Genomic DNA, 26,130 nt, shown 5'->3' with positions numbered 1-26,130 from the left:
TGAAACTTTAGAGTGTAAAATTCAAACAAATGGGGTGTAAAATTCAAACACTCCAAAACTTTAAGGGGTAAAATCTAGACGCCCCTAAAATTTAGTGGGTAAAATACAAATTATGAAACGTCAGGGTGTAAAATCTAAATATCGATCCTAAACTCTTGGAGTAAAATCTAAATTCTAAAACTTTAGGGTATAAAATTTAAATGCCCGCAAACTTTAAGAATATAATTTGCAATTTACCCTAAAAAGAAACTTTAAATTTGAGGGCCATTTCTTATTAAGGCGAAATTAATGAAGGAAAGGGAATATGATCATATGAACAAACGTAGGGACGTAGGGTCATGCATTCCCACCCCCACACACATAAATGTGTGCCTGCTTGTAATCTATATATGAATCCCATTACGTAACTCAAAAGCTCACCTCCAAATAATACCACATTATATTATGAGAAATGCTAATGGATATCCTTAGGGTAATGGCTAACAATTAATCCATTTAAAAAAAGTTTTTATGAGAAAAAAAAATAATTAATATTTTGACAGTTTTTTCTATTTCTCATAAAAGTAGTATCAAATTAAATTTTCTTAAAATAGATTGTTAACAATTATCCTAAAAACACCAATTAGCATGACCCTTATATTATTTACAAACTAAAAATTTGTCTTGGTTGTGGCAAGTGGCACAATCTCTCTCTCTTTTTTTTTTTTTTTTTTTTTTTTTTTTTCACGTAATAAATGCACTATAGGTTTTAGACTGACACCATAATGCGTGATATGAGTTCTAGCAGGATATATATAGCTTAGTAAATTGATCCTATATGAGAAATGCTAGTACTATTAAAATTAGCACAATTTTGTAGCATAACTCGTCATATGGCGAGTTGTGATTAGTAAAGGTGTGTAGTAGGCCATGTGGGGACACACTTTCACCAATCACAACTCGCTATGTGGCAAGTTATGACATAAAATTATGTCATTTTAGATGTTACTAGCATTACTCATCTTAGATGGATGTAATAGGACTGCAGCAATAAGTCTTAGGCTAAAATAATCAACATAGTTGTTTTAAGTAAAACTATATTTTTCTTCTAAAAAAAAAATGTAAAACTTTATTTCTAAAGTTTCAATTTTTTTTTAAAAGTTACTACTTCAATTAAAATTCTAGTAACAAGAGTTTCTAGAAATTAGATTTATTATTATTATTTTAATAATCAACCTTAATTTTGGGTTTTAATAATAGTCGAGTCATATATGTTGGGCTTATACTAAGTGGCTCAATGTAAGTATTATAAGTTGTACATACACAATTTCATCAAATAACTCATTATAAGTACAATAAAGTTATTAACATAATTTTAAGTGATTCTCCAATTAAAATTCAATTATCAAAATTTCATTTAAAATGGTTTTTTAAAACTGTTCTAAATTATTTATAATCAATTATAATGTTTCGGTTTTGATAAATACCTTGACTTACAAAATGTACATTTGTCATGTAACTTATAATAATTTTTTTATGTTATTATCTAATTTTAAATATATTATTAAAATATATTTTAATTTATATAACATTCTTTCATTTAGTCGACTATGGCAGGGGCAAAATATTAGTATATAAGATTCTTTCATTTAGAACGTGAAGAAAGCATTGAAAGTGAATATTAAAGCGTTTTAGTTTATATTATATTATCTTGTTACCTTTTGTTAAAGATATCAAGCTCAATTTAAGCTAAGGCCAAGCCCAATCTTACTTGGTGCGCAATCAAAGTATTCTTACGGTCCTACAAGTCTAGTAACTATGACCTATTGTATGATTTGTTCAAGGTTTAACATTCTACTAATACCCCATATTTGGTTCATTGTGTTGGATTTAGACCCCTGTCAAAAACATTAATTAACTAGTTTTAAGATGATATTAATTAGATTAATTATACAAGTTTTAGCTTAATCAAACAAACACCAATATCATATACAGTGGAATATAAATATAACACAAGGTATGATGGTTCAAGAAAACTAATGAAATGAACTATTTCATAATAAAAAAACCTGAGGGGACTAGTCCTAAGGTGAACAAATCCACTATCAAGTAGAAGTTCACAAACTGAATTACCCTATTTTTCATAAACTTAACTATAGTTATCCACCTGAGCTCTTAATTCCACAAACATCTCTGATATGGATGTATTCTAAACTTGAACCTCTAGTCCACAACTCCAACACCATCCTTGAAGGTTTGCTCCAACATAGACCTCTAGTCTATAACTTCAAGATCACATTTGAAGGTTTAGATCTAGAACCTTTGATGACTGGTATGAGGTAGCAATTTCTACAAAACCGGATCTTGATTTTCTTCAAGAAATATCACCGGTAAAAGAAATGAGAGAGCTTTGGATATAGAATATGAGGCACCTAAACCACTTTTTCTCTCTTTTAAAAGCTCCCTAGGGTCAGCTTATAATGTCCTTTAAATACTGCAACAAACTAATCGATCACAAATTGGGCTTGAAATGGACAAATTATAGGCTTTTTCATGTTTGCTAATTTTTGCTAATTCTGCAATTTTAGACAGGTCGAACACCAATCAAGAAAACTAGATTTGCATCTTTATTTATCCTGGACTTGGTTTTTTTTTTTTCTTAGACTTGTAACATGCAAATTTAGTAAAGATGTAATGATCAAGAGCTTTCCTTTGTGGATGTAACTATCAAGAGCTTTCCTAACTCATTGTAACATACAATTTAGTATAATGAAGATTTAACCATCAAGAGCTTTCCTTTGTGGACATTGACCTTTAGGTTGAATCACGAAATCTTTGCGTTCATTCTCTCTCTTTATTCTCACACTATTTTAGTTTCAAACTTAATAAATAACAAAAAAGATTAATATTATGCATACATAACTCACAATTAAAGTAATGCAAGATCTTCGAAGTCCATGAAAGAAGCAAAACAAATTATAAAGTCAATTAGCATTTAGAAGAAAGAAAAAGAGAAAGTCGTGGTAAAGTATAAAAACTCAAAAGGATAATAGTAATGCAACATCAATACCATATGATTGCACACATTTTCTTTATTACACCAATGGTAAGGGAAAACGAAACCAATACAAACATACACTGCCCTTTTCTAGGGGCTTCAAGTAGGAATATAAAATCACACACAGCCTTTTTTCCGGTGGCATCAGAATATTAGGTCACACATCACACTGGGCTAAACTTAGGTCCAATTGCTCCAATACGCTGGACTCGTTGCAATGGTGAGACATGGTCAAAAGTGAACATGTCTCCATTACAACAGAACCAATGTACTAAATACTAGACCCAATAAGCCAAATCTTACTATACATATAACCTCTGGTTACGAATGTAACCACATTATTTAATTTAGTAGCAATACCATTCCAAAGTAAGGTAGCAACTTAAGGCCGAGGCGGAACCCATGTATCATCATCTTTGTGGCAACATTTGAAAGTGATATTCGTGACCATGATGCGTTGACAATGGGAGCATTCGGTCTCTGGTATTTTTAAAGCTTTGTATGGAATTTTAATGTGGCGGCAGATGGCATCATCATCATGATTAGAAATCTTGTTATGGTAGTCTTTGAAAGCCAATTCGAAGTCCTTCTCGTTTAAACTCTCCTTCCATTTGTCAAACTCTTTTAAGACCTGAAGAATAGTTGTCCCACCGATCAGTATAACGCTGGACCCTTTGCTGAACACAGCCCATCCTCTCTTTTTCTTCTTGTAGGAAATCAATTTTTCGATATCTAGCTTCATAGAGTCTATCTCGGTCTCCCTTTGAGATCTTGAAGTGAACAAGTTCTTAATCTTGGTCCAGAAGCGTTTTAGGAGGCTGTCGTCTTCGATGGATACCAACTTTATGGAAATCCCTTTTTCCACTATCATTGGATCATGGTCAAGGACCATTGCACTATCAGTGACCTGGCCACCATACAAAAAGATGTACTTCTTCTCTTCGATCTGAATGAACAAGATACATATTTATAAGAATAAGTGAATGTGCACATCAATATTATTTGAATGCACATAACTTCTCCCCCACCCCCACCCAAAAAAAAAAGTGCATGCATGACCAAGAGTCTAGCTTGTAGCTAGTTCAAAGACCCCCTCCCCAACTTTTTGTAACAATCCATCAAAATAAAAAGTACATGCATGAATGTGTTCTTCTATGAACCCCAAGGATATTTCAGCCTAATACATCTTAAAACGTCACAAAAAAATAATCAGATAATCAAAGAATGCTAAGTACCCTCGATAGCTATAAAAAAAAAATAAAAATAAAAAAGCGTACATTTACGTGTGTATATAATGATTCAGAGCCATTTCGAATGGAAAAGATCCTTATGCCTCACAATCACAAGGCTGAGACGATGCCAAAACTTGAGGAAATAGCAAAATAGCAAATTGTGAACACGTGTGCAAATATATGCATTATTAGATTTTTGAAATGACTTTACCCAGTTTTTTATCTGTGGATTAATGTGAGTTGCCGTTACCCCTATCAAACCCTTTTCCTTCAACAGATTTTCTTCTTTTTCGCTGGTGAATGGGAAGGCCTCAACGCCGCATACCCTCATCATAGGGATTGCATTCATACATACCACCTTTCCTTGCGGGTTCAGCACCACAATTAAGGGCTCGTAAACCTTGAAGTTCCACTTCTTTTTTATGTATTTATGGCTTGCTATCGGCAAAGAGTAATTCGCTGCTACGTATAGCATCTTAGGCCGCAAGAACTCAAATTTCTTTTTCAGGTCTTTGGTCAATTGCTTCACAAATGGGATCCATAGGGTCTCATATTGGTCCTTCCTCATTTTATCAAGAAAATTTTTAAGATTTGAAATGTCTTCACCAGAGATGTGTAGGCTCGGAAAGAACAGGAAGACACTCTTCCCTTCCAGGGAATTAATTTCTACCTGCAGTTTGTGCCATACAATTAGCAACAGAGTCAGATTTTTTTTTTTCTTTTTTTTTGGAGGCAAAGCTAAATATGACAATGATCTTTAAATTCACCAAACTAACACACGCATATCTCTCCTCAAGTTTTTCATTATTACACTTACTTCTCCTGGATAACTGAAAAAATGCTTAAAAAATATTGAATTTCCTATTTTAACGTCCTTTTAAATTCTTGTCCACACCTCTTCTAATAGAAAATTTGAGATTTTTTTTTAAAGGCTTTAATTCTTCAGGATTTTTTAATAATTTAGGTGAGGTTGTTGTAAATACTTTCCAATTTAGGGAAGGTAAATGTTTTATTCTAAATTCGAGGGTGGGATGAATGTTATAACTGAAAACAAAATTGGGAGTTTAGTGCAATTTTCCCATATATATAATTGTCTCCTATAAAATAAAATTTTATATAACTCAAAACAAGTATTTTCTTTCATCACATCATGTATAATTATTTTTTAAACTAGATTAATCATAATTAATGTTCTTTAAACATTTTAAATCAATTTTAAAAAAAATTTAAAGATTACATATTACATCTAGAATATAACAATATTTTTTGAAAACATTATATATATATATATATATATTGGTGGAGCCAGGAAATATTTTGAAGGGGCCACTATAAATACAATAAAGTTCTTATGTATAAAAAAATGACTAAAAAAATCTTAATTTTACAAATTAACTTTAACTTGCAAATAACATGAGAGGTCATTTTTGCATCAATTGTAGATCTTTCCCCATAAGTTATTGTGAAATATGAAAACCTGAATATTAAATTTTATAATCCCAATATATCAAATTGATAAAATAAACAAGTTTATAATGATAATTTAATTTAATTATTCAAGCCACTAATATCAATTAAACAAACAACTAACAAATTACTATTATCAAAATATAATAAAATTAATTTAAGTACTAAACTACTCAGGACCTACGGTTGCAGTACCCTATTTTAGTCGTAAACTCATAGTTACTTTAGTTTTTAGGATTAGAGTTGTTGTATATATGTATTTTAGTACTATTATTAAGATACTTTTTCAAAACTTAAAAAGGAGATTTGTTAAGTTGACTCAGTGCAAGTAATTAACGCCTTGAGGGACACAGAATTTGGGCTCTCTCCTCTCAGCCATTTGATCAACGACATTAAGTTTAGGGAAAGACAACATCACTCTCCTAGTCAAAGCATAGTCAACACCATGGCCGTTGTCTTCCTAAATTTTTTTGAAAATACTAAGCATTTTAACACACATATATGAGAAGAGATAAGAAAATTTTAAAGAAATTGATAATGGTATATATCCAAAAGGACCTAACTTTTGGATACACAGCACAAAAGTCATGGTAAAGATATATTCCAATAATAATATAAAAGGTTTGACCTTGGTTAGTAAAAAAATAATTGACAAATTCAAAACAAAAAAAAAAAAAAAAAAGTGCAAAATTTATCGAGCACCAATACATTTACTAGAGCAAATCTCGCCATAATTTGTTAATAAAAGAAAAAATAATAATAAACAAAATTCACACATAATATTTTAATATACACTTAAATTAAAATTTTAAAATAATGAATTTTAATTATGAAATAATATAATTTTAAAAACTACCTAAATGGTAGATTAGTACATAACATTTTAAATATTAATTTAACAAAGTTTAGTTAATTAGATATTAAAATGGAGAAATATTTTTTTCCTTTAAATTTGAGGTAAAATGTCATTTCCCCAACTTTATAGGAAGGGAGTGTAATTACTGCAAGAGTTTGGAATTGAAGTAGTATAATAACAATCATAATTTTTTAATGAACAGCAATCAAACTATATTGAGTGATCTCATCTACTTATACAATAGCAAAAAGATGGCCGGCAAATTAAAAGCATACCTTTTCTTGGGTGGAAGTGGAACCATCAGTTAATTGCGGTGTTAGGTTGTTTGTGGGATCTGTCAATAGTATCTTAATTACAGCCACGATGCTCTCTGAAGTTTTAACATCATTCTTGACCTTCCTGTAATCCTTTTTCCCTGCATTGAACCAAAATCCTTCATCAGTATAGCAGTCCATCTTTTGAAGGCAAGCAACACATGCAAGAAAGCTTGTGTCCGTACAAATGAAACCGCCAAGAAACCAACCTTGGTTTGATCTTTCTTTCTTAAGTTCGATGAGGATGCGATTGAGTTTATCAGCATAGGTTTCCAGTTCCTGTTTCTTCTCCCTAGATAAGTAGAAATATATAAAGTCAACCATAGTCATTTAACACTAGTACATACCATGCTACTATAGATGCTAGGCTAAGAGTTTTTATTTTTTATAAAATAATAATTTAAAGAAAGAGAAAGTAGCCAAAGGATTTGTAAGTAAAAGTCCAAAACTCACCCTAAAAGGAATACTCCCTCCAAGGATGTAGCTTTCACACTCATTTTAGTTTGGTTTCATTGAAATTAAATCATTTATGTTATTGTAGAATAAAGTATAGTATTTAATTATTTTATAATTTTATACTCCTATGGAATACGATACCAAAATGTAAGATAAGCTTTGTTCTATAACTAAATGTATGCATTTTAAACCCTTATAGGTTAGTTTGATTTTGGTCTCATGAGATTCATGAGTTCTTTAATTGAAAAATTTTTAGTCAATATCTAGAAGCATCTCTGAAAGATTTTTCTCTGTAATTACCTAATATGTGTAGGATTGATGAAAGATCTACACACATTTGAAGGCTTGAAAATCTTTGGACACTTTCATTAGCCAAAAAAAAAAAAGATACGCATATATTTCAAATCCTAAGGGATTGAGCTAGTGATTTCGAGGTCTAGTAATTTTCAAGGCCTAATGAGATTTAAAAGATCTTGAATTCAAAACTCTAACCAGAATCTTAGGGCCACACTCAAAAGATTTCCTATTTGTAATTAACTGGTGTGCATGCAGAATAGCCATAAGATTGTGATACAGTAAGGTCTTCTAATTAAGGATTTGGGCATAACGAATAGAACTTACTGATCATCGGTAATGAGGTAGCAAAGCTGATTCGTGCTGACCACAACACTTACAATAGCCCAATAGACAGCAGCTGTGATCAGTTCATCCTTCTTGTCATAATTCGAAAGCTTCTTCAACCCAAAGATGCATTGAAATACTTCCAGTGTGGCTTTGATCAATTTGTTAAGATCAACAACAGCTTGGCTGTGTTCCTCCAGTTTTCCTAAGAGGACAGGTACCCCCTTAAGTGTTCCCATTGATTTGGCGACTTGGTTCGATGACTGAATACAGGCAAGTAGGAAGTATTCCCCATATTCCAAAGCAAAAGTCGCTAGAGTTAGCATAGCCTTTGCATCCCTGGAATAGCTTGATAACTTCTCAATTATTGACAGTACTGTTGTTTCAGGTGCAGTTTGCTCACCTGCAGCCTTGCATTGCATCTGACATTTAAAATATATATATATATATTAATGTGGGTGACTAAATAAAAATGAAAATCATCATTCCTTAATTCACTACACTTTTTTTATGCTATATTGGCCATTTGGTTCCATACACGTAGAGTAAGCGGCACTGAATTGTGTACCGAAATTTTCACACAAACGTGTGTAGCACAGCCCATAAAAGCCTTGTAGACTTAACGTCATCCCCACTTTCTTCCCGTATATTATTATCTTTTTATTTTTGTGTTGTGGTGGATACAAATAATGTGCCATGTGAGAGGGGTGTAAGAATTTTTCAACAAAGAAGTCCATGATCATAGCAAAACTCGATTAGAGAAAGTCAATGTGCAAACTTTTTGGCACATTATTTTTGAGAAAATGTTAAGTGTTAAATTGGAATTGGTGTATATTAAAAAGTTCGTGAGCACTGGGTTTGTGTAAAATATCATTACACCAAATACAATCTACCACCTTCAAAGCTTATAAAAAATTTATATAAAAAATTAAAAAAAAAAGTGCCCTGGTGAAATTCTATGAGAAAAAAAAGTAAAGATATATACAATTACCTCATAGGAAATTAGCTTGAAGGCAGACAGGGGTGGAATAAAGCTTTCTTGGGGGCTCTCCTCCTCCAAGAGTTTCATTTTTGTTTCTTGGCTATCAGTACCCTTCTGTGAATGACGGGTAATTAAAAACAGGCGGGGTGTTACTTGTTAGTGGTATAAATTTAAAAAACATATCTGCCTGGCTCAGTTAAAACTAAAAAATTAACTGCATCTCATGCATATAGTTCTGTTCTCAAAGGAAAAGAGGCCCCTGTTGTCATGCTTTCGCTGAAGAGCAATGTTATACAAATTAATCTTACACCAATGATAGAAAAAAATAATAATAATAATTATTATTATTATTTTATTATAATATATAAAATTATAAATAACACTTATTACATTACAAAAAACAATTTGCAAACTTTTTTCTAAAACAGTGAATATTTTGTATTTTGTTTACTTCAAACAAAAACAAAAACAAAAAAATGGGTAATATATACCAGGAAAAGAACATCAACAGTCTTGGTGGTACGGTCAAGGATGTTCTCGACGGCAGAGAAAAGAGATTCAACATCCAACTTTTCATCGGCATTGGTTGTATTAATTTTGCTGGTTAAGGTTTCGTCCCGCAAGATCAGGTCGGCTGACAAGATCGGGCCACCAGTATTGTCGCTGGCCATGTTTTGTTACACAAAACAAAGATGACTGTTAGAAGCTCTTTGGTTAAAGGCACAAGTTTGGGGGAAGACGAGAGTAGTTTATATTGTTGCAGTCTACCGGCCACGTCCCTTTATATAGCCATAATTGAGAAGCAGAATGGTGTTCTTTTTCCGTATTTATCACTTAGGAGTTAATATTAGGAAATCTCGAAATACTGTTTTGTTTTTTTAGAATACTAAATATTTTTAACACATATAAAATGAGGGAAGAAGATCTTAATTTTTTTTTTTTTTTTTAAAGTGGTGTATATCTAAAATGACCTATTTATAATCAGTTCTACCATTAATATGAGAAGAAAGAGCAGCAATAATAATTATGAAAATACTAAATAATTTTTCTTGCTAATGTACATTGTTTGAACCAAAAAGTAAAGAATAAAAAATAAAAAAAGTTTGGTCCATCTTATAATATTACAAGTCTACAATATATCTCCATTGACTCTTTGAACAGCGCCAGATAATGATTTTAAATACTTTCTAGTTTAACATTTTTTTTTTTTTTTTTTGATATGAATTTCATTTGTTTTTAGTGGTACAAAAGTATAGACAAGATTTGTCTACAAATTTGGTTGTAATCAATTGCTACAACTATCACTAAAAAATTAATATGTTTACATATTTTGAAAATTTAACTGTCGCATTACATGCTCTTTATGTTATTAACATACACGTCAAATTTCATATCAATCAAATATTATTAACTATTTGATCTATAAATTTATTTTTTATGTATAATTTTAGACTACAAAATCTTGAAATTTAAATATTTAATTGATGACATAACTATTTATTTTTTATCTTTTTGAAACTTTGCAAGCATGGTAAATATAAAAAGAAAATAAATATCTAATGGTAAATTTGTCAAAATTCACATGAGTTGGTAATTATATGACACAATCCACATCCAAACACACATGGAGAATATGTTCTTTCCCAGTTATTTTGTCTTTTCCTTCCTTTACTCTTTTCTCTTTATCTTCCCTTCCACTCAAACCTCAGTGCAACCAAGGGAATGCTTGGTTGGTGAGTTTAAACAATAGTTTTCAATATTTAAACAACATTACATGTATTTCCACACTTTTTTTTTTTACTCACACGTATTTTCAAAAAATACAAACAACGTTACTAGAACAATATTACCAAACGAGCCCCAAATATCTCAGACACAGAGGCTCCACTCCATGGATTAGAACAATATGTACTTTTTTTTAGCAAAGAATAATGTACTTTTTGATCCTTTGAGCACTAGTATTGGCTGTGTAAGAGCATTAGCATTCGGAGATGCAAAAAAAAAAAATATATATATATATATATATATACTTTTTATCCTCAAACACTAATTTATCTATTTTATCAACCTATTTTACAATTCACCCTAAATCTCAGTTTTTATTTTTACATACAACCCAATAAAATAATATAAACTATCTAATAAAATTATAAAAAGTATTATTCTTTTTTTTCCCCACTCTCTTTTTCTCTTCACACACAACCACATTAAAAAAAAATATATATATATATATATATATATATAGGTTGCAATTTTTTTTAAGTTTACAAACCCAGATGGAGTGGGTTTTGGGTGACTTAGATTGTAAAATAGCAACTGGGGGTGTTTACAACCCCCATACTAGTGCTCTGAGTCGCCAAATGCTAATTTAACGTACCAAAAACCTACTAGTAGCATTGCATTGCAATTAACACTAAAAATATGTAGCATTTGGCACTTTCAATGGAACATATATTTTAGTATTGGGTGTGCTAAAATGCTAAAATTTAGTATTTAGCATTGTGCTTCGTAGTTTTGATCTATTGGATTGGGTGGAGCCCCTAATGAGAGACCTTTAAGATTTAGATAAATTATGCTAAAGACATTGTACTTATGCAAGGATTGCGTATAGTTGTAGAGACTACCTACTAACGTAATAGAGAATTGTGATCTTTTGATTTTCAAGAGAGGAAAGGTTTTGCCACATACTAGCATGTACATAATCTTTTACTGCCACGTAATCCTATATGCAGCAAACCCTTACCTTCTTGAAAATCAAAAGATCAAAATGTTCTATGATGTCAGCTGCTAGCCTCTGCATCTGCGCGTAATCCTTGCGTAAGCACAATGTCTTTAGCACAATTTATTTAAATCTCAAAGTCCCTCTTTGGAGGCTCCACCCAATCCAATAGATCAACACTACGAAATACGATTTTTGCTTTCTGACGTGTTCAAGTTCTTTTCTTGCGCATAGCGCGCATAGGCAAAGTGGCAAACCCTTTAAAACTGATATGCATGGTACAATAGTAACAATACGAAGTACGATGTTTGGCTTTCTAACGTGTTCAAAGTTCTTTTCTTGCGCTGTTGCGCATAACTCATAGGCAGTGGCAAACCGTTTAAAACTTATATGGTACGATGTTAAATACGTGTGTAAATATATGAGATTTATATGGAATCTTTATAGAATTTAAACTCAATTTTTATATATTTAGGAATTAATTTCTTGCCCATCAAATGACTTAAACGATGATTTTTACCCTTCATTGATATCCAATTGCAAAATGGGGTTCTATTGGTTGGCATTCCAAAGCTTGTCCAAGTCGAATGGACAAATAACCTTGGAATAGGGGGCAACTAATAGATAAAATCCGTCTCCTATTATTTGTCCAAAAGATCTCATATACTTAGGGTCTGTTTCGATACTGTTTATTTGGTTGAAAACTAAAAATTGAATACTGAAAATAATAAAAAAACAATAAAAAAGTTACTGTTCATTGCTGAGATATTGTTCATTTGTCTTAATGCACTATTTATATCCCATGAACAGTGCAAGAGACGCTGGTTAAAAAAAAAAAAAAAAAAAGCCAAAAACGCAAAACGTGAGACTTGGATGCTGAATCCAAACGCTACTTTAGTATGCATTTAGTTCTAAATTAAAAAACTAACTTATTTTACTATTAGTTTATTTTTACTATTATTTATATATTTCGTTGTACGTTTTAGTATTATTTATTATTGTATTATTTTATTTAATTTTTATTTATATTTATAATATTTTTAACAAAAAAAATTTCAATTCCAATAAAATAAAAACTGATTCTTAATTATAAATGAAGTAAAGAAGGATGACTGTCCTCAAATTGGAAAGGCGCAATCCTCGAGACATAAGGTCGAGATCCACGCTGCATTCAACCCACTTTACTTGAACATGGGCACAAAATCTTAAGAATTATGAGGATAATGGGTAGTAGAAGCTCTATATAAAGCTATGCCAAAAGTGAAAATTCACTATGACCTATATGCTGAAGTGTCTTGACAATTCTTCACAGAGAATAATCGTGGAGAAGGATCTTAAAATTACTCAAATTCCACGGACTACATGCTCATGTACTTTTTCTTTTTATGTTTAACTATTACCTTCTTCAATTTTTTTTTTTTTTTTTTTTTTTTTTTTTTTTTTTTTTTTTATGTCTATAATACTAACTTTTAGAAATTATAAGGATAAGATATATGATGATGACTCAGCAGTTATCCACAAAAGATCAAGATGTTCTTTATTGCCAACAACCAGACTAGCCCACCTCAGTATCTTTAGCATAGATAATGTGTGAAAATCGTAAATGTCTCAGAGCACAGAGGCTCCACTCCATGGATTAGAACAATGTACTTTTAATCATTTGTTAGACTTTTTCTTCTTTATTCTATGCGTAGAATGCTAATTTGTTGAAAATCAAAATGTTCTATGACGTCCATTGCTAGCCTTTACAACCTAACGCAATCCTCGCATAAAGCATATAGGCTTTAGCTCAAATTATCCAAATCCTAAGGTCCCTGCTTGAAGGCTCCACCCAATCCAATAGGATTACACTAGTCGCCAATCACTATGAGCCACCACAAGAATTCAGGCTTTTCTTACATGCTTAAGTACTTTTCTTGCTCATAGCTATAGCACCAACCTTTTTTTAAGATACAGTAGATTTGGATCAATGTTGTCCATTTTATGATGATTATTTTTATCAATAGGTCAAGATATTAATAAATTTTTCATGTAAACAGAATTCAGATTCATATCAATTCGACATAATTTTTTTTTTAAAAAAAATCATTAAACTAACTTAAATTCATGTAGATTTCTTTTTATTGCTTAGAACTACCAAATATATATATATATATATATATAAAAGAGGGAAAGGTTGCCCCATCCCATGTCAAGTATTTGTGGAGGAAAAACTATGTAGCCATAATATTCTACACTCTTTTTTCTTGCTTCAAAGACTTTCATTTTAAAATAGACTTCCAAATGATGTATTATTAAACAAACTTCTTTTTTGGGACTAAGAAACAATAATTGATGTATTTATTTATAATCAAGTTGTACAATGGCAAAAGAGAAAAGAGGGGCATTCTTCAAGCCAAATAATAATCTTTTCATTCTCTTATGCAACACTAGCAAGAGTTAGAGCAGCTCTATTACACTGTAATGGAACACTGATAAAAGAAATATTATGAAAACTTTCACCAATCAAAACAACATCCCCTAGAATCGAAGCAACTTTTGGGGGTAAATTTGTCTAAGTTGAAATGGGTCACAACACAATTCACCAAAAGTGCACTCCATTACAATATTAAGGAAGTAATTGGAGTGACAAAATAGCAGAGCTTTACGCATCACAGTTGCAGCAAGCAAGAATAAAGGGAAGGTGTGAAAGGATTGAAAAAAACAAAAGTTGTACGGGTGCTAGATAGAAGAAGTTAGATTTTAAAAAGTAAGATATTTATTATTTACTAATTTCTATAGGGCAATGTGAACAAGCATGGGATAAATAAAAAATAAAAAATAAAAAATATAGTGAGAAGTATAACTCAAGAAATTAAAAATATGAGGTAGAAAGGCAAAGTGCATTCAAGGAAGAATAAAGGGAAAGTGTGAAGGGAAAAAAAATGTGTCTTTATTTATTTAAAATAAAATAAAAATAAAAAATAAAAAAAGAGGCTGTAGGGCCGTTATAGAAGAAGTTAGATAGAAAAAAGTAAGAGATTCACTATTTACTGCTTACCACAGGCAATGTAAAGAAGCAAGGAAAATATTGTAAGAAACTGTTGAAAAGCTTTGCCATGGGTCCATTCTAGCAAAAAAAAAAAAAAAAAAAAAAAAAAATTGATCCTTCGTTATAACGTGTTTGAAGTTTGAATTTGTGTGTGTGTGTGTGTGTGAAGGGGTTCAAGGTATACTAATAATTGAGACCTCTTGGTGCCTGATAGTGATATTAGAAACAAGAATCAAGGAAAGCTGGAAAAAGATAAAAACAATGACTAAGTGAGTAATTTAATCTTCAGATCCAATAAAAGTGAAGATATGAATTATGATGATTAAATATTTTTCGTTGTAGGGATAAGAGCCCAAAATTATATATTGGGCCTTGGGCCTTGGCCGAGGACGTTGGTTGGTCCGCAGACGAATAAATAAGAGTGAGAATGTTAGGCTCAGAGTCTTATGAGTAGGCAACAAATGAAATGGTTGGGGAGGGCAGGTCGAGGGGAAATGTATCCTAGGATGAACAAAGCATAAGTCAAGAGTATATCTCACCATTCAAGGTGACCTCCTTAGAAGTTCCACTGATAAGGACGTACATTGTAAAGGTGCAAGAGAGATGAGAATTCAAAAATATCTAAAAGAAAGGCTACTGTCTCCGCATTGAATACTCTGCAGCTAACTTTTTGACTACATTAATGTGGAGAAGAGCCCTAAGCAGTGTTGCATTGACAACACCGACGCACAGAGGGACTGAGGGGTGTCCGATGGGACAAGTACTCAAGCGGTGGCTTGGATGACTAACAGGTAGAGGGCCAAGATTGTCTAAGGAGAACTATATAATAGAAGAGACCCTCCATGGAGTGGGAAGGGGGAAAATTGAGAGAGAAAAGGACTGTAGCGATCAAAATTGTACTTGTAAACTGTTCAACTGATTTATATTAGGACTTACTTCCTCAAATCGTGTCGAGAGTGAATTTACTCGGGTCAATTCTTCTTGCTTTTGCTTGATTATATTTTAAATCCATTCTAACCATTGCCCAATTTATTAGAGCCTAGTTCATTGACCTACTCTCTACAAATTTATTGTACTGGGCTCACTAGGCCAATACCCCTTCACAAATAAGGTTAGGCTCCAAACCATGACCCTACATTCGTTATACATACTATATTTTGTATAATGTATAAAAGTAATGATAGTGATACAAATTTTTTTATAAAATTTTTTACAAATTGCTGATGTGATAAATATTTATTGATAAATGAAAAAGTAATATTAGTGGTGAGTCTAGATAAAAACTAATAAAAAATTGGCCATAACAACAATTTATAAAAATGTTATAAAATAGTTTGCAACTGTAACATTACTCAATGTATAATAGTATATAAAAAACTATGAAAAAAATTTTAAATATAAATTAAAAAGTCTTCTACAATAAATATATATATATATATATATATATTCATTTATAACATAATATGTGTACTAAAAAAATTTTATTTATTAATTCGTGTCAATAATAAGTGATGACAAAATAATTTGATATCTTTAACATTTATTTAGGCACTAGACAAATTCCAAAATTATATGATGACACAAGCAAAATTGTGCCAATTTATGATTTTTCAGTAAAGTGTTTGAGCTTTTTTTTATTTTTTATTTTTTGGGAGGGGGGTACTAGAGAATGTAGGTAATTATCATTAAAGAAAATTAAGTTAAGATTTATTTCCAATATCCATCTCATCATTCAAATCAATGTTTAAATTAAGGGTAAATCATATAGTTGGTCTCTATCCTTTACATCAGGAGCGGAGCTAGGGGGGTTCGAGAGGGGACAATTGCCCCCCCCCCTGACATCACCCAAACCCACACCCCCTTAATATATATCTTCCTATATTTTCTTTGTGTATGTTTCGGTTTGCTTTAAGCCTATAATCTGCAACTTTGCATGTAATATTGTGCTACGAGGCTGTCACTTTTGGCTTTACGTGTAATGTACTTTTCTTGGCTGATGATTAGCAAGAAGCTTAATATATTCCCCTAAAAATATCATTTTTAGTAATAATAGCTTTGAACTGAAATTTTATTTTGAAAATATTTCAAACTCGTCTAATATAATGAAGAGAAAAATTCTTATATGTACTCTATGTAATCTTGAAATTAAAAAATGGTATATTATCACAACATCTCCAACCAATATGCCAAAATTTTTATGTTGCATTCTTTAATTCTTCTATAATGCTTTTACGATAAACACAATATAGCATATAATTAATAAACATCAATACTTTTATGATTTAAAAATAAAAACGCCATACAATCTATTGAAAAAAAAAAAAAATCTAATGCTATGCACGAGGAAAAAAAAGAAACAACTTAACACTTACATTATATTTTATATGCTAATCAAATTATTTGATTAATTAGTTAAGTATTTTTTTAATTATACTAAATAAAAAAATTGAAATTGATTTTGCCTTCAACTCTTTATTTTCATTTTGCCCCCCTTAAACTAGAATCCTAGCTCCGCCAGTGCTTTACACCAAGTATCAATTTGGTCTATATCCTTTCAATTGTATCAATTTGGTTTTTATCATTTTTAATGTCGTGTCAATTTATCAATGCCATTATCCCTTGGATGAAAAATCTGATGTGCCAAACGGAATAATAAAAAATGATTTTCTATGCCACATCAACTACCAACTGTATTGCCACGTCAGATTTATAAAAAATAAAATAAAATAAAAACAAAACTCAAATTTTCTAATCATATTCATACGTGAGTTCAAGTTTAGGGAAAAGTCTAAAATCTGTAACTTTCTCTCTCTATTTGCAGATGTGAAATAGGGAGTTACCACAATCCACTAATTATTATGAGCCCATATTTTTAGGTAGTGGACATTAAACATATGCGAGTCTTCTACCCCCACCCAATTACAGATCTTTGTATTGTTGTGGTTTTGCGAATCAAGTTGAGTCGGACGGGAATACTAGACATCTTGTTATATACAACCCTATTACTTGGATAGACTAAGGGTTTGCTTGGTTGGAAGGGTGGAAAAGTAGAAGAATAGAAAATATTTTAATTTCTCTCATTTTTATTTGGTTGGGACTTGAGAGTGGAAAAGTGACAGGATGGAAAAAGTGAGTTTATATAAATTTACTCATATACCTTTGTTAAAAAATGATGGTAAACTAAAACAAAAAAGTGACAAACAACCAAAAGAAAAAAAAAATTACCCAATTTATTAAAAAAAAAATCATGTCCCAAAAAAAAAACAAAAAAACAAAAAACAAAAAACAAAACAACTATCACACCCATAGCTCAGGAAATCAAAAAAAATAAAATAAGAAGAAGAAGATGGCAACGTCCAAGAAAAAAAAAAGGAAGAGGCAATATGCCCAAGAAAGCGCGGAAAAAATTTTTTGAGGCTGCTTAATGGGCACTTTTGTCCATTAAGCAACTCCATTTATTTCCTTCAGTTTTTTTCCCATTTTAGAAAAAAAAACTTTCTGGTGGGTCCGAAAGAAAACACCCGGGCCCTATTATTTATTTTCTTTCCTCCCCATCCAACCAAACACACTCCAAAAAAGTTTTCCTGCTCATTTTCTCTCAAAAAAATTTCATTCACCCTATTTCACCTCCAAACAAACGTACCCTAATTAAATTCAATTTGGCAAATTCTCTTTGCAGCAATATGTTTATGATGTTCTTAGGAATAATATATTTACGTGAACAGAGCCCCATTGATCCTTTGCAAACGGAGGGAGGCAAACAAAGTAATAGAAGAGATTTATTTTAAGAAAGTTAGGGATTTTAGAATTTTTTTCCAAACGTACTAGAACTCACATGCTAACAGAAAGTTTGTGGGTTTTTTTTTTTTTTTTTTTTTTTTTTTTTTTTTTTTTTTTTTTATAATTTGATGTGGTTGTACAGTTGGTAGTTGGTGTAGTATGAAAAAAAAAAAATATCATTTTCTATTATTCCATTTGACATATCAGATTTTTCTATCACATGAATAACAATAGAAACAAAATTAACATGTCACTGAAAATGTTAGTGACTAAATTGATTTTTTTTTTTTTCTTTTTTTGAAGAGACTAAATTAATATTTGGTGTAAAGGAAAAGGACCAACTATATAATTTACCCTTAAATTAATGGGTTAGTATATAGTTAGCCATGATATAATATTGAAAATTGTAGTCCACCTTATAATAAGCTTTTAGATAAATAATTTATTTAATTATAAGATATTTGCTGGGCAGTGCCAAATAAAAATGTTCATTCCTCATTAAGTTCATCAAACTACAAATAAAATAAGCATAAACTGTGTGTTTTCAAACGAATTTAATAGGACTGTGACAAAAACTACAAATCATATATTTCTTGTTTTTTTCCTTCAGCTGGGCGAGTGGGGGTATGAAACACGAATTTACATCGTCACAATCGCAAGAATGTTCACATCGTATAAAGGCCAACCTATGGAAATAATAATAATAATAATAATAATAATAATAATAATAATAGCATGAGTTTTTTATTTTATTAATTTTTTTTTTTTTGGAGGGGGAATAATAACATGAGTTAGGACCTGACAACACAATTTTTAAAAATATTACTCGTAAGAGCAATTACATCAGCTTGTGCATAAAATTCCGTCTATTTTACACTTAAAACCTACCTTTTTCTATTTTACACTATCATTTTTACAAAACATTCACATCAGTTTATCTATTTTACAAGATATTTCAATAAATATTAATTCTTCTCAATTTTTTTTATTATTTCTCTCAACTACCACTTTATATACGTGCGCCCTCTCTCTTTCTCTACCCATTTTCTGATTTGTTGCTCTCTCTCTGTACCCATCTCCATCCATCTCTCTACCCGGTTAGATCTCCATCCATCTCTATATCGGGTCAAATCTCTATACCCGGTCAGATCTCCATAGATAGCTTCACTCCTCAAACAAGACCCAATCTCCAAACAAGCACCGATCTCCAGCAAGTCCCATCTCTCTACCCATCTCTATACCAACACAAATCTCCCTCTCGGTCAGATCTCCCTAGCTCCGATCTGGCAAGACCCATCTCGGTCAAGCTTCGTTCAAGCAAAAGACCCACGAGCTCCGATCGTTCCACAAGCACCGATCAAGACCCACGAGCTCCAGTCAAGCACCGATCAAGACCCACGAGCTCCGATCTGTCTCTCTGTTGGTTTGTCCATGCGGGTTTGTTTGTGTGTGGGTGTGTTTGTGTATCTCTGTGTTGATGTGTTTGTGTGTGGGTGTGGGTGTGGGTGTGTTTGTTTGTTTGTTTGTTTGTGTGCATCTGAGGAAAAAGAAGATGAGGAGAGGAAAACTGAGTTCGTTGGTTGTGCACGAAAAAGAGAGAAAAAAAAAGGTGCGAACAAAAATTAATAAAATAATAAATGCACATGTTACAATAACCATGCACAATTGTGCATAAATGCACAATTATGCACAAGCTGGTGTGGGTGTTTTTTTGCTCAGATTGTGTAAAAGTAGTTAGTTTTTTTCATTTTGCACAATTATGCCCAAACTGATGTAATTGCTCTAAGCTAATGATAAAAATCCATATACAAAATTGCATAACAAGAAAACAAGAAGAGAGCATACAATTTTCGCCACCATGGTTTCTTTTCCTTTCCAACACTACAATGTTGTCCACGTAACAGCAAAAGCACACTATCAAAATAACCAAAAGGAAAAACACATTGACAATCAAAATTAGATGTTAGAAAAACACAGAGACAATTCAACTCAGATTAATTGCACAACAAAAGGAGTTATTTAGTGACTACTACAAAGCAACAAAGGAGGAAGATATAAAGAATACTTTAAAGTTGTCTTTTAATTTATTTTAAATATTAATTAAGTAGTTCTTTAAATCTGTGTTTCATATATTTATAATTGAGGATGTTAAGGATTGGAATCTTAATTTTAATTTTAATTTAAGTTTGATTTATATTTTTCATTATGTAATTTAATGTTTCATATCAATGATAGAAAATTCTGAGACTAGAATCCTAATGTACAATCAAAGAGGAAGAAACAAAGAATTGTTAACATTTACATACACAATAGTCGATGCACAGGTTAGCGACTAATAATGGATAAAGCTTTGAAATTCAAATTCTACCTATATAAAAAATCGATTAGTATTATAGTATAATAATAAAAAGTAATGAATTTCTATCGTACCACCCTTGTTGTATATAGGCCACAATCAATTGACCATGTCCAATTAATTAAACGATTATGATAGGTGTATTATCTGCATAAATATTTCCTAACTCATCGACCTGTCAAGATAGACATCTCACCCCGCCTCCATGAATACCCGACAAAACCATCATCTCGAAACAATCGTCAGCTTCACAAAAGACCCATCAAATACCATGCGTTTGGTCCCAACAGATGGCATGCACTTGGAAACCAACAAATGGTTGGCAAGTGTGGCACGACTTGAGAAGTGAAGGATCTACGTGAGCTATACGGACGATTGAGTATGAACCAGATGTTTTGTTATGCATACCAACGGTTGAGTACATTGGGTCCCACAAACTCTTATATATTCCCCACTTATGCATCCCTATATGGAAATAACTTGCGCACCACGAAAACCCTACTACACGTTTTAGATCCTCCCCATATGGAAAGAGAAACTTTGAAATCCCAAGGTCTTAACTCCAAATCTTCTCCAAAAGGAAAGTTCCCGCAGTCAAAGGATCTTAGTCAATCCTATACAATTATATAAGCACCAGACCCTCTCTCCCTTAAGGTAGATGAAATTTCCTAATTTTTATACTTTTGAGTTATTGGAGATTCTTTTATTACTAACTTAACCTTCGAAAGGTCTTTGGCCGGCACCCTAATGGTGCTCTCTATAGGTTTTTTTCTTTTTTAGGTACCCTAATTGGCGCGCATGTGACCGATCAACTCGCTAATGATTTTATGCATCATCATATCATTTTATAGAAGCTTCATAAATTGAATTTATCCCTGATTTGAATTTAACTTGAATTTGCATGTTTTGGCCATATTCTCGTAGCTCAAACTCATTTGAACTTTTGGTTAAATGACTATTAAGCAATTCCAATATCAAACCCCATGGATAGAGCCACACTTTGACTTAGGGAAAATCCACCACCCCCACCCCCCAAATTTAAAAGAAAAAAAAAATATATATATATATATATATATATTTATATATTAGTATATACATAGGTAATAATTTTACCAATTTTGTTTTATGAAATTACACTTTGCCCCCTTAATAATATGATTGATTCTTTTAAAAGTAGTGCTATAGTTACAAATTGTTCTACAATATTTTTACAAACTATTGATGTAACAATATCTTATTAGTTCCCATTTGGCCCACTACTTACATTACTTTTTACTTATCAATAATCACTTATCACATCAGCAATTTGTATAAAAAAAAATAAAAAAAAAGTTTGTAACACTAACATTTTCCTCCTTTTAAAGACCATTAAAAAAAAAAATCTATACAACTTCAATAAACCAATTTTACCCATAACAAACAACTCAACCCTTTAAATTTTTTTTTTTTCATAAAAATGAAACCTTAAATAGCGAAGTAGCAACAAAGCCGGAGGCTAGAGTCACCGTACACAGCTAGCAGCACAGTCACCCTCATAACTCCAAGTTTTGGCTCCGTCCCTATCAGACCCTATGTTTACCGCCTCTATTCTTACCTACATTTCAAAATATCCATATGCACCTTCACTCCACCCAAATTAAGATCTAAATAAAACTTTTTTTTTTTGGGTAAATTGCAAATTACACCTCTAAAGTTTTTGGATATTTAGATTTTATCCCCTAAAGTTTGGAAGTGTTTAGATTTTATATCCTAACGTTTCGGAATTTGGATTTTACCCCCTAAATTTTAGGGGTGTTTGGATTTTACTCTTTAAAGTTTGTGGGTGTTTGGATTTTACACCCTAAACCTTTAGAATTTAGGGGTGTAAAATCCAAATACTCTCAAACTTTAAAAGGTAAAATCCAAATTCTAAAACATCAGGATATAAAATCCAAATACTCCCAAACTTCAGGGGGTAAATTCCAAATTCTGAAACTTCAAGATATAAAATCCAAACACCCCCAAATTTTAGGGGTATAATTTATAATTTACCTTGTTATTTTTTATTTTTAAATCACGTATTTAAGTTGAATAAAACTTACTCATGTTTTGGGTTCTAATTAGCTCAACTGGTAAAATTTCTGATGATTGAATAAGAGATCTGTGGTTCAATCCCCGCTTACAGCAAAAACCGATAGGTGTCTTGGTTTAATGATAAGAAGTTATCATCAGGAACAGATGTCACAAGGTAAAACTCTTACTGTGCATACAATTTTGTGGAATAATTTTTTTTTTTTTATACAATGGAAGAAATTTTTTAAGAAAGGGAGGATGTAACACCCCGGTATTTAAGAAATTTATTAATTTATTAGCGCCATTTTTGTAAAGTCTCATAATAGATAGTGGGCTGACTAGGAACTCAGAGACTCTAGAATAGCCTGGATATCAAAAATGATAGGCCTTTTATCCCCAGTCAATGAAAGCCAATTGGAATAATTCTTAGCTACTCCTGGAGTACGGAAAATTGTGCTCCCTCCTCTCATATTCATGGTGGGGTCTACTTATTAAATTCATAGTGAGGTCCACCATGAATGTGAGAAGAGAGAGCACCATTTTTCCGTACTCCAGAAGTACCTAAGAATTTTCCAGCTGATTGCGCCTACATGTCTTCAATAAAGATCAAAGACTACCCTTCGAGAATATTAATCCCTAATTTTTTGGCTTTCTATACTACCATCTGCCAAAATGGGGAAAAATTATTTTTCCAAAAGAGTTATTTTAATATTTTTTACCTCGCCAACATTAAGATTATTTATATCTCATGTGTATAAATTATTAAAAAAAAAAAAAAAAAAGCAAGTACAATCAATTTCACAATACTAAAGTAATAACTAATAGGGTAAATTGCAAATTGCATCCCTAAAGTTTAGGGGTGATTGGATTTTATATCCTAATGTTTCAAAATTTGAATTTTACCCCCTAAAATTTGGTGATGTTTGGATTTTACATCCTGACGTTTCCGAATTTGGATTTTACTCCTATATTTTAGAAGTGTTTGAATTTTATTCCCTAAAGTTTTGGAGTGGTTGGATTTTACACCTTAAAGTTTTAGAATTTGGGGGTGTAAGATCCAAAAAACCCTAAACTTTAAGAGGTAAAATTCAAGTTTTGAAACGTCAGTGTGTAAAATCCAAACACCCCAAAATTCAGGAGGCAAAATCTAAATTTTGAAACTTTAGGGTGTAAAATCCCATCACCCCTAAACTTTAGGGGTGTAATTTGCAATTTATAATGTATATAAAATTATCAAACAATTAATAATATGCATATTTTTAAATAAATAAAAAAGCCATTAGTCACTATATCAATCACAATATTTGCATTCAAATTTGCTTGTTTTCAAATAAGAATGTCTGTTACTCTTTAAATCCATAAAACTACAAATAAAATAAGCATAAATGGGGAAAATTTTTAGGTACTTCTCAAGTATGGAGAAATTGTGATTTTTTCTCTCACATTTATTGTAAGCTCTACCATAAATATGAGTGGAGAAAGTAGACATGGTAAAAAGGGTCAGAATTTTCTGACCCGACCCGTTTAACCCGCAACCCGATTGACCCATTTAAAAATGACTTGTTTTGACCCGTGACCCGTTTTGACTCGCGACCCAATTGACCCGACCCGCCCGTTTTGCCACATCTACCAACATTGAATAGATTGAGATTGATGTGTAATTCTTATAAAATATTTACTTATTCTTCTTTACTTAATATGTTATGTACTACATTATAGTTTGTCATTCTTTACTTCCCACCTTCATTTTTTCTTCCTACTTTAAACAGATTAAAGATTATACCAAGATTAACTTCTAGAAAGCTGAAACAAGAGTTGCACCAAATTTGGATATCAAGTCAAGTATTTAGTGGTAATTAGTAACAATATCACTAGTGAGAATCTAATCACAGTTAAGGAACTCATAAACAATTGACAGATTGCATCTATTTCCAAAAAAAAAAAAAAAAAACTTGTTTGAAAAATACGGGTCAACTCAACCCGACTCAACCCGCGACCCGATTTACCTGTTTAAAAATGACCTGTTTTGACCCGCGACCCATTTGACCCACAAACCCGATTGATCTAACCCTAACCCTAACCCGAACCCGACCCGCCCGTTTTGCCATGTCTAGGAGAAAACACCATCACAAGAATGGTCACATTGTATAAAGGCCAACCTATGTAAACAGGTGGAAGAGATTTCATAGGGGTGAAAGAGTTTTCATAAGGGTAAGGCCCCACAGTTCTAATCGGAAGGTTCAACTTTCCAAGTTTGCTAACCTGGATATCTAGTGGGCTTGTTAAGAACTAAAAGAAGTCGGAATAGCCTGGATATTAGAGGTAAAATTAAAAGCCTGTTGGGCTTTCTTGGCTTCACTTCAAGTCAAAGAGTACCCTTTGAGAATGAGGTCAATTAATCGATCCCTAATTTTGAATTTTTATATTGCCATCTGCCGAAAGGGAAGAAATTATTCACCAGGGGAAGAAAAATCTACTACCACGAGCTATTACATTTTTGTTTTTTGCCACAACTGTGATGTGACAAAATTTGAACAATGAAGAAAAATAATTGATCATAATCTGTCACATCAAAATTGTAACAAAAAATTGTGAAAAATGATGAGACTTAGTGTCCGTTTGGGAACAATTTATTTAGTTGAAACTAAAACATTTTTTGCTGAAAATAATGTAAATAAAGGTAAAAGTTAGTCAAAAAGTGTAATGGGACTCATAAATAGTACCCAAAAAAGCTGAAATTGCAAATAAGTTGAAATTTTCAGCTTGTCCCATACGGACACTTAGTATGCATTTGGATACCACTTATTTTGCTGAAAATTGAAAACAATAAAAAAAAAAATTCTGATTACTGTTCACACAAAAAATACTGTTCATTTGCCTGTTTGTACTGTTCATGTCTCATGAACAGTGCAAGAGGTGCTAGTCCTTAATAATAATAAAAAATTAAAAAAAAAAAAAAAAAGAGTCAAAAACGCCGACACATCTAATGCAAACACAAACCAAATAGACACTTAGCATTCGTTTGGGATGAGCTGAAAAATTCAACTTATCTACACTTTTAGCTTATTTTTACTACTATTCATAGTCCCACTAGACTTTTGATACTATTCATAGGTCTCATTGTATTATTTAGTTTATTTTTTAACTTATTTTCTACACTTTCAAGAAAAAGTTTTCAAATTCAACTAAATAAACGGTTTCCAAACGGACACTTAGTGACGAAACAT

General features: G+C 31.7%; 2 protein-coding genes across 3 annotated transcripts in view; both read right to left on the bottom strand.

Moving 5' to 3' along the window:
- LOC126717557 (uncharacterized) overlaps positions 1–26,130 on the bottom strand; it is a 185,028-nt gene that overhangs the window by 112,458 nt on the left and 46,440 nt on the right. The gene's annotated exons all lie outside the window — the stretch shown is intronic.
- On the bottom strand, positions 3,027–9,722 carry LOC126717555 (protein SIEVE ELEMENT OCCLUSION B-like). Its single transcript, XM_050419362.1, has 7 exons — positions 9,457–9,722; positions 8,975–9,079; positions 7,984–8,405; positions 7,116–7,198; positions 6,868–7,007; positions 4,481–4,939; positions 3,027–3,983 (listed from the first exon to the last, which is right to left on the bottom strand). The coding sequence occupies exons 1-7, from the start codon at positions 9,634–9,636 to the stop codon at positions 3,420–3,422; spliced, it is 1,953 nt and encodes a 650-aa protein (XP_050275319.1). The 5' UTR covers positions 9,637–9,722; the 3' UTR covers positions 3,027–3,419.

Source organism: Quercus robur, chromosome 3 (genome assembly GCF_932294415.1).
Source record: "Quercus robur chromosome 3, dhQueRobu3.1, whole genome shotgun sequence".
In the NCBI taxonomy this organism is placed as follows: Eukaryota; Viridiplantae; Streptophyta; class Magnoliopsida; order Fagales; family Fagaceae; genus Quercus; species Quercus robur.
This window is presented reverse-complemented; position numbering and strand designations above follow the sequence as displayed.

Excerpts from the sequence above, each read along its gene's own strand:
- LOC126717555 (XM_050419362.1), bottom strand. The coding sequence starts at position 9,636 with ATGGCCAGCGACAATACTGGTGGCCCGATCTTGTCAGCCGACCTGATC. Across the intron at positions 7,199-7,983 it reads TACCTCATTACCGATGATCA|GGAGAAGAAACAGGAACTGG; the intron begins GTAAGTTCTATT and ends CTACTTATCTAG. Across the intron at positions 3,984-4,480 it reads ATCCACAGATAAAAAACTGG|ATCGAAGAGAAGAAGTACAT; the intron begins GTAAAGTCATTT and ends TTGTTCATTCAG.